The sequence below is a fragment of the Carcharodon carcharias genome, chromosome 2 (assembly GCF_017639515.1).
Source record: "Carcharodon carcharias isolate sCarCar2 chromosome 2, sCarCar2.pri, whole genome shotgun sequence".
Lineage (NCBI taxonomy): Eukaryota > Metazoa > Chordata > Chondrichthyes > Lamniformes > Lamnidae > Carcharodon > Carcharodon carcharias.
This window is the reverse complement of record NC_054468.1, coordinates 34,223,051-34,236,321: the sequence shown is the minus strand read 5'-3', so window position 1 is coordinate 34,236,321 and position 13,271 is coordinate 34,223,051. Positions and strand designations below refer to the sequence as shown.

At 47.9% G+C, this 13,271-nt stretch overlaps 1 protein-coding gene across 3 annotated transcripts in view; it reads right to left on the bottom strand.

Annotated features, from left to right (window-relative positions):
• Window positions 1-13,271, bottom strand: part of LOC121269667 (transferrin receptor protein 1-like) — a 61,028-nt gene that overhangs the window by 32,995 nt on the left and 14,762 nt on the right. For all 3 annotated transcript variants that reach the window (XM_041174464.1, XM_041174479.1, XM_041174473.1), the window contains exons 5-6: window positions 12,985-13,128; window positions 7,287-7,398 (exon numbers count right to left, since the gene is read on the bottom strand). In XM_041174464.1, the coding sequence (XP_041030398.1) occupies window positions 7,287-7,398; window positions 12,985-13,128 (256 nt within the window). The remainder of the gene's footprint in view (window positions 1-7,286; window positions 7,399-12,984; window positions 13,129-13,271) is intronic.

Below are 13,271 nucleotides of genomic sequence, written 5' to 3'. Positions count from 1 at the left end.
AGAGAGGGGCAGACAGAGCGAGAGAGAGAGGGGCAGACAGAGAGAGAGAGAGAGGGGCAGACAGAGAGAGAGAGAGAGGGGCAGACAGAGAGAGAGAGAGAGGGGCAGACAGAGAGAGAGAGAGAGGGGCAGACAGAGAGAGAGAGAGAGGGGCAGACAGAGAGAGAGAGAGAGGGGCAGACAGAGAGAGAGAGAGAGGGGCAGACAGAGAGAGAGAGAGAGGGGCAGACAGAGAGAGAGAGAGAGGGGCAGACAGAGAGAGAGAGAGAGGGGCAGACAGAGAGAGAGAGAGAGGGGCAGACAGAGAGAGAGAGAGAGGGGCAGACAGAGAGAGAGAGAGAGGGGCAGACAGAGAGAGAGAGAGAGGGGCAGACAGAGAGAGAGAGAGAGGGGCAGACAGAGAGAGAGAGAGAGGGGCAGACAGAGAGAGAGAGAGAGGGGCAGACAGAGAGAGAGAGAGAGGGGCAGACAGAGAGAGAGAGAGAGGGGCAGACAGAGAGAGAGAGAGAGGGGCAGACAGAGAGAGAGAGAGAGGGGCAGACAGAGAGAGAGAGAGAGGGGCAGACAGAGAGAGAGAGAGAGGGGCAGACAGAGAGAGAGAGAGAGGGGCAGACAGAGAGAGAGAGAGAGGGGCAGACAGAGAGAGAGAGAGGGGCAGACAGAGAGAGAGAGAGGGGCAGACAGAGAGAGAGAGAGAGGGGCAGACAGAGAGAGAGAGAGAGGGGCAGACAGAGAGAGAGAGAGGGGCAGACAGAGAGAGAGAGAGGGGCAGACAGAGAGAGAGAGAGGGGCAGACAGAGAGAGAGAGAGAGGGGCAGACAGAGAGAGAGAGAGGGGCAGACAGAGAGAGAGAGAGGGGCAGACAGAGAGAGAGAGAGGGGCAGACAGAGAGAGAGAGAGGGGCAGACAGAGAGAGAGAGAGGGGCAGACAGAGAGAGAGAGAGGGGCAGACAGAGAGAGAGAGAGGGGCAGACAGAGAGAGAGAGAGGGGCAGACAGAGAGAGAGAGAGGGGCAGACAGAGAGAGAGAGAGGGGCAGACAGAGAGAGAGAGAGGGGCAGACAGAGAGAGAGAGAGGGGCAGACAGAGAGAGAGAGAGGGGCAGACAGAGAGAGAGAGAGGGGCAGACAGAGAGAGAGAGAGGGGCAGACAGAGAGAGAGAGAGGGGCAGACAGAGAGAGAGAGAGGGGCAGACAGAGAGAGAGAGAGGGGCAGACAGAGAGAGAGAGAGGGGCAGACAGAGAGAGAGAGAGGGGCAGACAGAGAGAGAGAGAGGGGCAGACAGAGAGAGAGAGAGGGGCAGACAGAGAGAGAGAGAGGGGCAGACAGAGAGAGAGAGAGGGGCAGACAGAGAGAGAGAGAGGGGCAGACAGAGAGAGAGAGGGGCAGACAGAGAGAGAGAGAGGGGCAGACAGAGAGAGAGAGGGGCAGACAGAGAGAGAGAGGGGCAGACAGAGAGAGAGAGGGGCAGACAGAGAGAGAGAGGGGCAGACAGAGAGAGAGAGGGGCAGACAGAGAGAGAGAGGGGCAGACAGAGAGAGAGAGGGGCAGACAGAGAGAGAGAGGGGCAGACAGAGAGAGAGAGGGGCAGACAGAGAGAGAGAGGGGCAGACAGAGAGAGAGAGGGGCAGACAGAGAGAGAGAGGGGCAGACAGAGAGAGAGAGGGGCAGACAGAGAGAGAGAGGGGCAGACAGAGAGAGAGAGGGGCAGACAGAGAGAGAGAGGGGCAGACAGAGAGAGAGAGGGGCAGACAGAGAGAGAGAGGGGCAGACAGAGAGAGAGAGGGGCAGACAGAGAGAGAGAGGGGCAGACAGAGAGAGAGAGGGGCAGACAGAGAGAGAGAGAGGGGCAGACAGAGAGAGAGAGGGGCAGACAGAGAGAGAGAGGGGCAGACAGAGAGAGAGAGGGGCAGACAGAGAGAGAGAGAGAGGGGCAGACAGAGAGAGAGAGAGAGGGGCAGACAGAGAGAGAGAGAGAGGGGCAGACAGAGAGAGAGAGAGAGGGGCAGACAGAGAGAGAGAGAGAGGGGCAGACAGAGAGAGAGAGAGAGGGGCAGACAGAGAGAGAGAGAGAGGGGCAGACAGAGAGAGAGAGAGAGGGGCAGACAGAGAGAGAGAGAGAGGGGCAGACAGAGAGAGAGAGAGAGGGGCAGACAGAGAGAGAGAGAGAGGGGCAGACAGAGAGAGAGAGAGAGGGGCAGACAGAGAGAGAGAGAGAGGGGCAGACAGAGAGAGAGAGAGAGGGGCAGACAGAGAGAGAGAGAGAGGGGCAGACAGAGAGAGAGAGAGAGGGGCAGACAGAGAGAGAGAGAGAGGGGCAGACAGAGAGAGAGAGAGAGGGGCAGACAGAGAGAGAGAGAGAGGGGCAGACAGAGAGAGAGAGAGAGGGGCAGACAGAGAGAGAGAGAGAGGGGCAGACAGAGAGAGAGAGAGAGGGGCAGACAGAGAGAGAGAGAGAGGGGCAGACAGAGAGAGAGAGAGAGGGGCAGACAGAGAGAGAGAGAGAGGGGCAGACAGAGAGAGAGAGAGAGGGGCAGACAGAGAGAGAGAGAGAGGGGCAGACAGAGAGAGAGAGAGAGGGGCAGACAGAGAGAGAGAGAGAGGGGCAGACAGAGAGAGAGAGAGAGGGGCAGACAGAGAGAGAGAGAGAGGGGCAGACAGAGAGAGAGAGAGAGGGGCAGACAGAGAGAGAGAGAGAGGGGCAGACAGAGAGAGAGAGAGAGGGGCAGACAGAGAGAGAGAGAGAGGGGCAGACAGAGAGAGAGAGAGAGGGGCAGACAGAGAGAGAGAGAGGGGCAGACAGAGAGAGAGAGAGGGGCAGACAGAGAGAGAGAGAGGGGCAGACAGAGAGAGAGAGAGGGGCAGACAGAGAGAGAGAGAGGGGCAGACAGAGAGAGAGAGAGGGGCAGACAGAGAGAGAGAGAGGGGCAGACAGAGAGAGAGAGAGGGGCAGACAGAGAGAGAGAGAGGGGCAGACAGAGAGAGAGAGAGGGGCAGACAGAGAGAGAGAGGGGCAGACAGAGAGAGAGAGGGGCAGACAGAGAGAGAGAGGGGCAGACAGAGAGAGAGAGGGGCAGACAGAGAGAGAGAGGGGCAGACAGAGAGAGAGAGGGGCAGACAGAGAGAGAGAGGGGCAGACAGAGAGAGAGAGGGGCAGACAGAGAGAGAGAGGGGCAGACAGAGAGAGAGAGGGGCAGACAGAGAGAGAGAGGGGCAGACAGAGAGAGAGAGGGGCAGACAGAGAGAGAGAGGGGCAGACAGAGAGAGAGAGGGGCAGACAGAGAGAGAGAGGGGCAGACAGAGAGAGAGAGGGGCAGACAGAGAGAGAGAGGGGCAGACAGAGAGAGAGAGGGGCAGACAGAGAGAGAGAGGGGCAGACAGAGAGAGAGAGGGGCAGACAGAGAGAGAGAGGGGCAGACAGAGAGAGAGAGGGGCAGACAGAGAGAGAGAGGGGCAGACAGAGAGAGAGAGGGGCAGACAGAGAGAGAGAGGGGCAGACAGAGAGAGAGAGGGGCAGACAGAGAGAGAGAGGGGCAGACAGAGAGAGAGAGGGGCAGACAGAGAGAGAGAGGGGCAGACAGAGAGAGAGAGGGGCAGACAGAGAGAGAGAGGGGCAGACAGAGAGAGAGAGGGGCAGACAGAGAGAGAGAGGGGCAGACAGAGAGAGAGAGGGGCAGACAGAGAGAGAGAGGGGCAGACAGAGAGAGAGAGGGGCAGACAGAGAGAGAGAGGGGCAGACAGAGAGAGAGAGGGGCAGACAGAGAGAGAGAGGGGCAGACAGAGAGAGAGAGGGGCAGACAGAGAGAGAGAGGGGCAGACAGAGAGAGAGAGGGGCAGACAGAGAGAGAGAGGGGCAGACAGAGAGAGAGAGGGGCAGACAGAGAGAGAGAGGGGCAGACAGAGAGAGAGAGGGGCAGACAGAGAGAGAGAGGGGCAGACAGAGAGAGAGAGGGGCAGACAGAGAGAGAGAGGGGCAGACAGAGAGAGAGAGGGGCAGACAGAGAGAGAGAGGGGCAGACAGAGAGAGAGAGGGGCAGACAGAGAGAGAGAGGGGCAGACAGAGAGAGAGAGGGGCAGACAGAGAGAGAGAGGGGCAGACAGAGAGAGAGAGGGGCAGACAGAGAGAGAGAGGGGCAGACAGAGAGAGAGAGGGGCAGACAGAGAGAGAGAGGGGCAGACAGAGAGAGAGAGGGGCAGACAGAGAGAGAGAGGGGCAGACAGAGAGAGAGAGGGGCAGACAGAGAGAGAGAGGGGCAGACAGAGAGAGAGAGGGGCAGACAGAGAGAGAGAGGGGCAGACAGAGAGAGAGAGGGGCAGACAGAGAGAGAGAGGGGCAGACAGAGAGAGAGAGGGGCAGACAGAGAGAGAGAGGGGCAGACAGAGAGAGAGAGGGGCAGACAGAGAGAGAGAGGGGCAGACAGAGAGAGAGAGGGGCAGACAGAGAGAGAGAGGGGCAGACAGAGAGAGAGAGGGGCAGACAGAGAGAGAGAGGGGCAGACAGAGAGAGAGAGGGGCAGACAGAGAGAGAGAGGGGCAGACAGAGAGAGAGAGGGGCAGACAGAGAGAGAGAGGGGCAGACAGAGAGAGAGAGGGGCAGACAGAGAGAGAGAGGGGCAGACAGAGAGAGAGAGGGGCAGACAGAGAGAGAGAGGGGCAGACAGAGAGAGAGAGGGGCAGACAGAGAGAGAGAGGGGCAGACAGAGAGAGAGAGGGGCAGACAGAGAGAGAGAGAGGGGCAGACAGAGAGAGAGAGAGGGGCAGACAGAGAGAGAGAAAACACACCCAAGGCAGGGTGAGTGAGAGCAAAAATGCAAGAGGGCAATTGCTGCGACAAGACAGATATGTTTAGTCTATATAAAAAAAGGAATGCAACAATACAACAGGAGAAAATCTAGAGTCCAAATGACTTCTTCGTCATTCAAATTGGAAAAAGTGGATTTTTTATATTTTTCAAATGCATTCATGGGATGTGATCATCCCTAATTGCCCTCAAGGTGGTGATTACCTGCCTGCTTGAGTTGCTGTAGTCCATGTGATGTAGGTACACTCTGCTGTAATGGAGTTACAGGATTTTAACCATAATAGAACATCATTACAGCTCCAAGTCAGGATGTGTGGCTTGGAAGGAAACTTGCAGGTGGTAGTGTTCCCATGCTTCTGCTGTCCTATTTTTTTTCTAGGCAGTAGAGGTCACAGGCTTGGAAGGTGCTGTGGAAGGAGCCTTGGCGGGTTGTAGTACATCTGTGGATGGTACACAGTGCCACCTATATGCACCAGTAGTGGAGGGCATGAATATTAAAGGTGCCAATGCAGCTGACTACATTGTCCTGGATGGTGTCGAGCTTCTTGAGTGTTGTTGGACAGCATTTACCCACGCAAGTGAACAACATTCCATCACACAACCAACTTGAGCACTGTAAATGGTGGACAAGCTTTGGGGAGTCAGGTGGTAAGTTAATCACAGCAGAAATTCCAGCCTCTGACTTGTCCTATAGCCACAAACAATGGCAATGCCATTGACTGTCAAGAGAATATGGTTGGACCCTCTCCTAACTGAGATGGTCATTGCTTGACGCTTGTGCCATAAGTCTTATTTGCCACTTATCAGTCCAAGCCTGAATGTTATCCAGATATTCCTCCATATGGAATAGTCTTTTTCAGTATCAGTGAATGGCACTGTGCAATCATCTATGAATATCCCCACTTCTGATCTTATGATGGAGAGGAGGCCATTGATGAAGCAATTGAAGATGGGTGGAGTGTTAATATGGCAATCTCATTAAAACCAATAGGTAGTTAAACAGATGATGGGCATTAATTATCTCAACTGAATAGAATTAAAAGCTCCAGCTGGAACACTGTTTGGAAGCTACTAGGAAGTTAGTAGCGCTGAGTTGTCTTGGAAATAAAGCAGCTTTAACCAAGAGACCTGCCTGGATTAATTCTTCCACCACAACCTCTCATTGTGATTAACACATAGGACATTGCCCTAAGAAACTCCTGCAGTGATGTCCTAGCGCTGAGATGATTGGCCTCCAACAACCACAAACATCTTCCTTGCACTAGGTAGGATTCCAACCATTGGAGGGTTTTCCCTGATTCCCATTGACTCAACTTTGCGAAAGCTCCTTAATCAAATGCTTAGTCAAAGGCTTCTTCGATGTCAAGGGGAGTCACTCGTAAGTCACCTCTGGAATTCAGCTCTTCTTTCTATATTTGGACTCAGGGTGAAATGAGCCAGAAACAGTATGGCCCTAGCTGAACCCTAATTGAGCAAAGTAAGTAGGTTATAGCTGAGTAAACGTCACTCTGTACCTCTGTTGTGACACCTTTTATCTCTTTTCTGATGAATGAGATTAGGCTGATAGGGCAGTAATTGGCTGGATTAGATTTATCCAACTTTTTGAGAATAGGACATATCTACAAAAATCTCCACATTGTCAGGCAGGTGCTAGTGTTGGAGCTGTACTGAAACTGCTTGGCTCAGAGTACAGCTAATTCTGAAGCATAAGTCTTCAGTACTATTGCTGGGGAGTTGTAGGCCTCTAGGCCCTTACTGCACCTAGTGCCTTCAGCCGTTTTCTGATATCATGTAGAGTGAATCGAATTGGCTGAACACTGGCATCTGTGATATTTGGGATCTCAGGCAGAGGCACAGTTGCATCATCCACAAACATTAATCCTTTGACATACAAATCTATATTCATTTATAGAATGCTAAATACAGTAAATAGCTGGACTATCAAAATCAACAGAGCATTATCTACATTTTAAACACTTCAGGACCTATGCAAAACAGGAAATTTGAACTGGTTGAGCATATCTATATTACCTGCATAAATGTTTTGGGTTACAAATTTTCCACAGTGGATCTGACTTATCTCACTACAGGATTTAAAAAAAATTGTTGAAGCTTTCTGTCTTGCACTCATCAGGACAATTTGCAAGAAAATAAATGTCAGGGGGAACAACATTTATACTGTATGAGAAGAGTGCTGATTGGCTGGCAAGTGAACTCTACCAGAGTTCACTTGCCAACCAGTCAGCACTCTTCCTATACAGTATAAATATGTTGTTTCCCTGGCATTAGTATTTTCTTACAAATTGACCTGATGAGTGCAAGATAAAAAACTTTGACAGTTTTTTTTCAAGCAATACTGAAGTTCTGTACAACTAAATTACTGTTTTTTTAAAAAAATGCTGCTTTCAAGCGGGCTAGTTTAGAATAAGCTGCAAATTCACTAATGCAGTGAATAACTCAATGTTTGAAAGAATTTTGACTCTTACCGTGAAGTTACCAGTTGCACTGTATGGACAGTAGACCTTTGAATTTCTCTGTTCTAGCCTCACCTCTTCTTTGTTTTTACCTCCAACAATCCAGACTCTATTTGGAGTTTTACTAGATGAAAAATAATTTAAAAATATATAGTTAATACTAACTTTTTTAATTCATTCACAGGATATGGACTTTCGCTGGCTGGGCCAGCATTTATTGCCCATCCCTAGTTGCCCTTCAGAAGGTGGTGGGGAGCTACCTTCTTGAACCGCTGCAGTCCATGTGGTGTAGGTACACCCACAGTGCTGTTAAAGGAGTTCCATGATTTTGACCTAGCGACAGTAATTAAACAGTGATATATTTCCAAGGCAGGATGGTGAGTAATATGGAGGGGAACTTCCAGGTGGTGGTGTTCCCATTTATCTGCTGCCCTTGTCCTTCTAGATGGTAGTGGTCCTGGGTTTGGAAGGTGCTGTCGAAGGAGCCTTGGTGAATTCCTGCAGTGCATCTTGCAGGTGGGACACACTGCTTCTACTGTGCTTCGGTGGTGAAGGGAGTGAATGTTTGTGAATGTGATGCCAATCAAGCGAACTGCTTTGTCCTGGATGGTGTCAAGCTTATTGAGTGTTGTGGGAGCTGCGCTCATCCAGGCAAGTGGGGAGTATTCCATCACTCTCCTGACTTGTGCCTTGTAGATGGTTGACAGGCTTTGGGGAGTCAGGAGGTGATTACTCGTTGCACAATTCCTAGCCTCTGACCTGCTCTTGTAGCCACAGTATTTATATGGCTAGTCCAGTTCAGTTTCTGGTCAATGGTAACTCCCAGGATGTTGATAGTGGGGGATTCAGTGTTCGTAATGTCTTTGAACGTCAAGGGGTGATGGTTGGATTTTCTCTTGTTGGAGATGGTCATTGCCTGGTGTGTGTGTGGCATGAATGTTACTTGCCACTTGTCAGCCCAAGGCTGGATACTGTCCAAATCTGGCTGCAATTGGACTAGGGGGAGGTGGTGGCATAGTGGTATTGTCACTGGACTGGTATTCCAGAGACCCAAGGTAATGGTCTGGGGACCCAGGTTCAAATCCCACCATAGCAGATAGTGAGATTTGAATTCAATAAAAAAAAATCTGGAATTAAAAGTCTGATGAAGACCATGAAATCATTGTCGTTCTGGTTCCTTTAGGGAAGGAAATCTGCCTGGTTTGGACTACATGTGACTCCAGACCCACAGCAATGTGGTTGACTCTTAACTGCCCTCTGAACAAGGGCAATTAGGGATGAGCAATAAATGCATAACGAATAAAAAAAAAATGAACTTGCTTCATATGTTGCTGTCCCAACTTGTGATGTAGGTGGACTCGTAGCTTGAAGGTGATACAAGATGTCATCACAGCAATTTAAGGGAAACTGAACTCAAAAGTGAGGAATGATGGCACCAAAAACTTCAGGGAAATTTATCCTCAGTAATGTGGGGCAATGCTTTGGCAAAGTGGGATTTTGGGAAATAATTTGAGAGAGTTAAGGACATTGGCAGCCAAAGGCACAGCTACCAATGAAAGAACTAAAAATCAGGAATGCTTAAGAGCAGCGCTGGGATCTCAAGAGGCTCACGGAGGAGATTGTAAAGATAGGAAGGGGCGAGTCCATGGAGGGATTTGAAAACATGAATTTATAAAGCAAGTTGCTGCTTAACCACCAGCCAGCGTAGGTCAGTGAACACGGGCAATGGACTAATGGAACTTGGAACGAGTTGGGACAAGCAGAGTTTTGGGTGATGGAGTTTAAAGGGGATAAAACAAGGGAGGTTGGTCAGGAGTGAATTGGAACAATCAAGTTGAGAGGAAAGATAGGTGTAGATGAGGGTTTCAGCAGATGAGCTAAGAATGGAGTGGAGTTGGGTGATGCCAAAGGCTGTTTCAGCGATAGCATGGATGTGGTCAGGAGTCCATCCCGGAGTCAAATATGACATAGAACTTGTAAACAATCTGGTTCAGCCTCAGACAGTGGAAAGGATTCAGTGGTGGGATTTACCAGATGGCTTCTATCCTCTCAATAGTTAAGTTGAAGGAAATTTCTGCTCATCCAATACTAAATGTCCAACAAGCAGCCTGACAAAGTAGGGACAGTGGAGTTGTTGAGAGAGGTGCTGGTGGGGTAGAGTTGGGTATTGTCAGCAGATAAGTGGAAACTGATGCTACGTTTTTATATGACATCACCAAAGGGCCAGCATACAGAGGAGAAATAGGAGGGGGTTAAGGATAGATCCTTGGAGGAATGCGAAAGATAATTGTATAGGGAAGAGAAGCCATTGGCAAGTGATTCTCTGGCTACAGCTGGATAGATAAAAAATGGAATCAGGCACGTGCAGTCTCATCCAGTTTGAAAACAGTGGAAATGCTGTAGAATGGAGAAGTCAACAATGTCATAAATACATAGAAAGCAGGAGTAGGTCATTCAGCCCTTCAAGCCTGCTTTGCCATTTAATATGATGGCAGAACCTCTATCTCAACGCCATACTCCCAATCTTCCCCATAACGCCTTTAAGAGTCTAGAAACCTATTTCCTTCTTAAATATATTCAGTGACTTGACCTCAACAACCTTCTGTGGTAGACAATCTCACAGGTTCACCACCCTCTGAGTGGAGAGGTTTCTCCTCATCTGTCCTAAATGGCCGACCCCGTATTCTGAGACTGTGGCCCCTTGTTCTAGACCTCCCAGCTAGAGGAAACATCATCCCTGCATCTAATCTGTCCAGCCCTATCAGAATTTTATACATTTCAATGAGATCCTCTCGTATTCTTATAAACTCCAGCAAATACAGTCTACTCAATCTCTCCTCATACGACATCCCAAGAATCAGTCAGTCAAAGATTGCAGACAGGCAGAAGAGGAATAGTTTACTTTTGTCACAATCATATAGGTTGTCAATTATGACTTTAATAAGAGGTATTCCTGTACTGTGGCAGGGGCAAAAACCTGATTGGAAGGATTCAAAAATAGACTTCCACAAAAGATGGACAAGGATCTAGAAGGAGACAAGCCAGAGCAGTGAAAGAAATTGGTTTAATTTGTAGAAATTAAACTCCAGACAACTTTTATGCGCCCAAATTAAAATTAAGTTCAAAACAATCTGAACAGGTCAGTCAACAAATAACAAGGGCCCTCCCTGAAGTTAATTGCCAAGTTCAGGGCATCATCATTTGTTACAGCACAAAATAATTAGCAAACGTATAACTAAAGTCTTCCAGCTTATGAAAATCTGTATGTTGCTTAAATCTACCTCAGCAATGCTCGGACCTTACTGAGATTAATAAAAGAATGCAGAGACTAAAAATTGGCCAACTAGGAATGAGGAACACCGTCTCAAAATTGCAGGATTTAGTAAACTGTTTGACCGGTGTTCTAAATGTATAATTTTAAAACCAGTAAACCCCATTTCAAAAAGCTGCTCATTACTATGCATTAAACAATCAATAAATTAGAAACCATGTGCCTTTTAAAATTAAAAAAAAAAACTTACATAACACATTTAAGGAAAATGCTTTGCACCAATTGTCTTTCAAAGGATTGGAACTCTCATCGCCATAGTCATGGAAACAGCAAGACTCACTTCATCTTTCAATACATGCAGTGCAAGTGGGCAGCAGCCAGTGCGCACACAATAGTAAAAAGTTAACCAAAAAGGGGATAAAACTGATAACCCAACACAGAAGTGGAAGAAGTGTTGAGGAAAGCAAAACCCACAGTCTGAGAAAAAGACCTGCAGGAGGCTGGTGAACATGAAGATGCAACAAATAACTGAACAGTTAAGCAGAAATTAAACTTGATATGTAACCTAAAGATGCACCAAGAGCTATACACAAAGCTATATAGCAAGGTAGGTAGGGAAAAAATGCCATTGGTAGCTTTACCCACCAATGAGCAAATCAATTGATTACTTGAGCTTCAAAAAGACATTTTTTTTTCATTAAGAATAAATGTGCTGTGCTATGCTATATATAGGCCACTTGATGCTATAGTGAACCCAGAGGTTCAGGGTCACAGAATCAGCATTTGGGGTTGCAAGCTTCCCCTCCTGAGGCAGCAATGGCGACTGTGTAGAGCAGGCTCTGGCCGATCAGGCCTGGACCCATTGAATTGATGCTGTCAAACAGCAAGGGGTAGATCGTGAGCCCAAAGTGTCCTTTCAATCTAGGAAAGCAACTTCTAGAGGCGGGTGCCATGCAGGCCAGTGATGTTTGTGCACTGACTTAGCACAGGTGGAGGTAGGCAAGTATAACTCAGTCACTGACTAAGCACAGGAAAAATTCAGGGCATGCGGCTGAGCCAGGAAGGTGAATGGCAACTTTAAACTTTACTGTGTTCCTGCTCCTATAGTACAGGCTCCTTACCCTGAGCTGGCGACTGCTTTGCAAGCACAGGCAACGAGTGTGTGTGTGATGGTGGGGTGGACGGAAGCAGGGCTGATTACTATGTGTGGGGCGGAAGTGGGGATTCACCAATTCTTCTGTCACCAGAGAATAATGGACAGCTTGGCTGAAACCTACATAAAGTACATATAAAATTTTTTCAAAATGTTTCATATTTATGTTGATCTATAATACGCAACCTTTAATGATTAAATACAGAATCATATGCTGTTTTATTGCCTCTGCCACTGAAGGTAGGTGGAGTTAACATTTTCGTCCATTAGTCTGCAAACAATACATCTCAAAAACTTAATGAATGGAATTAAGTGAACGCATATCTAGAGTCTAGTCCTCCCAGGCTTCAGTTATAAAGATTGAGCAAAAGAGCCTCAAATAGCAAATCAGACAGGAAACCAACATCGCACACCTTATTTAACAAGTGATGGTGGCAAATGAAATCATACCTTCTTCAAAAATCAACTTGGAACCAAAACATTATATTGGGTCAATTCCACATTCTTCAGCCCTTGCACAAGAACAAATAACCTGTCTAGCCAATTTGCCTCTTCTGAAGCATCTCTAAAACATCTTACTCTTTCAGCTGCTGTTCATTTTTCACTTTCAGAACTTCTGTTCCAGCTGTATGCATAAAATCTTACACGAAATGGGGAAACTGAAGCCAATTTCCACTATCAAAGCTCAGTTCTCTTGACACTTCACCTCCTATGAACTGTTGCTTATAAACCTCAGTTGCAACTGACAAGCAACCCAAATGCATTTTCCCCCCCTCTCAAAACTCCAAAGCTTAAGTGCACACAAATATAAGTATGTAGACTAGTAAATGGATGCAACATTTTATCGGTGTTAAAGGGTTAACCTTTTCAAAGCAAATGCTGATCCCTGTTGAGAACTTAACTGCAAGCCTATTTTGTGGGACAAGCAACAATCCATTGTGCTTCAAAGTGTGTAGGTTTAATATACTATAGCAGCAAATGATTTGAAACAGATCTGCATTTCCAGGAGAAATTTTCCCATGAGAATCAAGGGTGCAAAAGGCGGCTTTTTTAATAATACAAACTCCTACTCAAGTTCAAAATGGTACTAAAACTTCACATTTGAATCCAACAGAAATTAAAATTGTTGTAAACCAAGCATTCTATCCAGTTGAAAGTGACTGTCCATTTAGTGAAAGTAAATCACAATATCTTGAATCTTGTACAAGTTCATAATAATCATGTATCATCTTCCGCTTATGCGATAAACTCTCAATTTCTCAAAGTGCAATTTCCACAGCACTAACCTGTTAACTTGCAGCGTTACATAGTGAGTGTCAAACCAGACATTGTGCTGACCCAAGTTCTTCAAAAGCTCTTGACGGATTATCTGAGTGATAGTCAGATCTCCACTGTTTCCAGTTTCACGATTGCTAATCTCAGACACTTCACTGACAAGACAAGAGACAGATTTGGTGAGCAGCAGTTGCCATTATAGGCAAATTACATAGCATTTATGTAGCACCATTAATGTGAAAGGCAAGTCCAAAGTTGGAAATGATGCAGTGGTTGGTAAGGGCAAACAAGTCAAGTG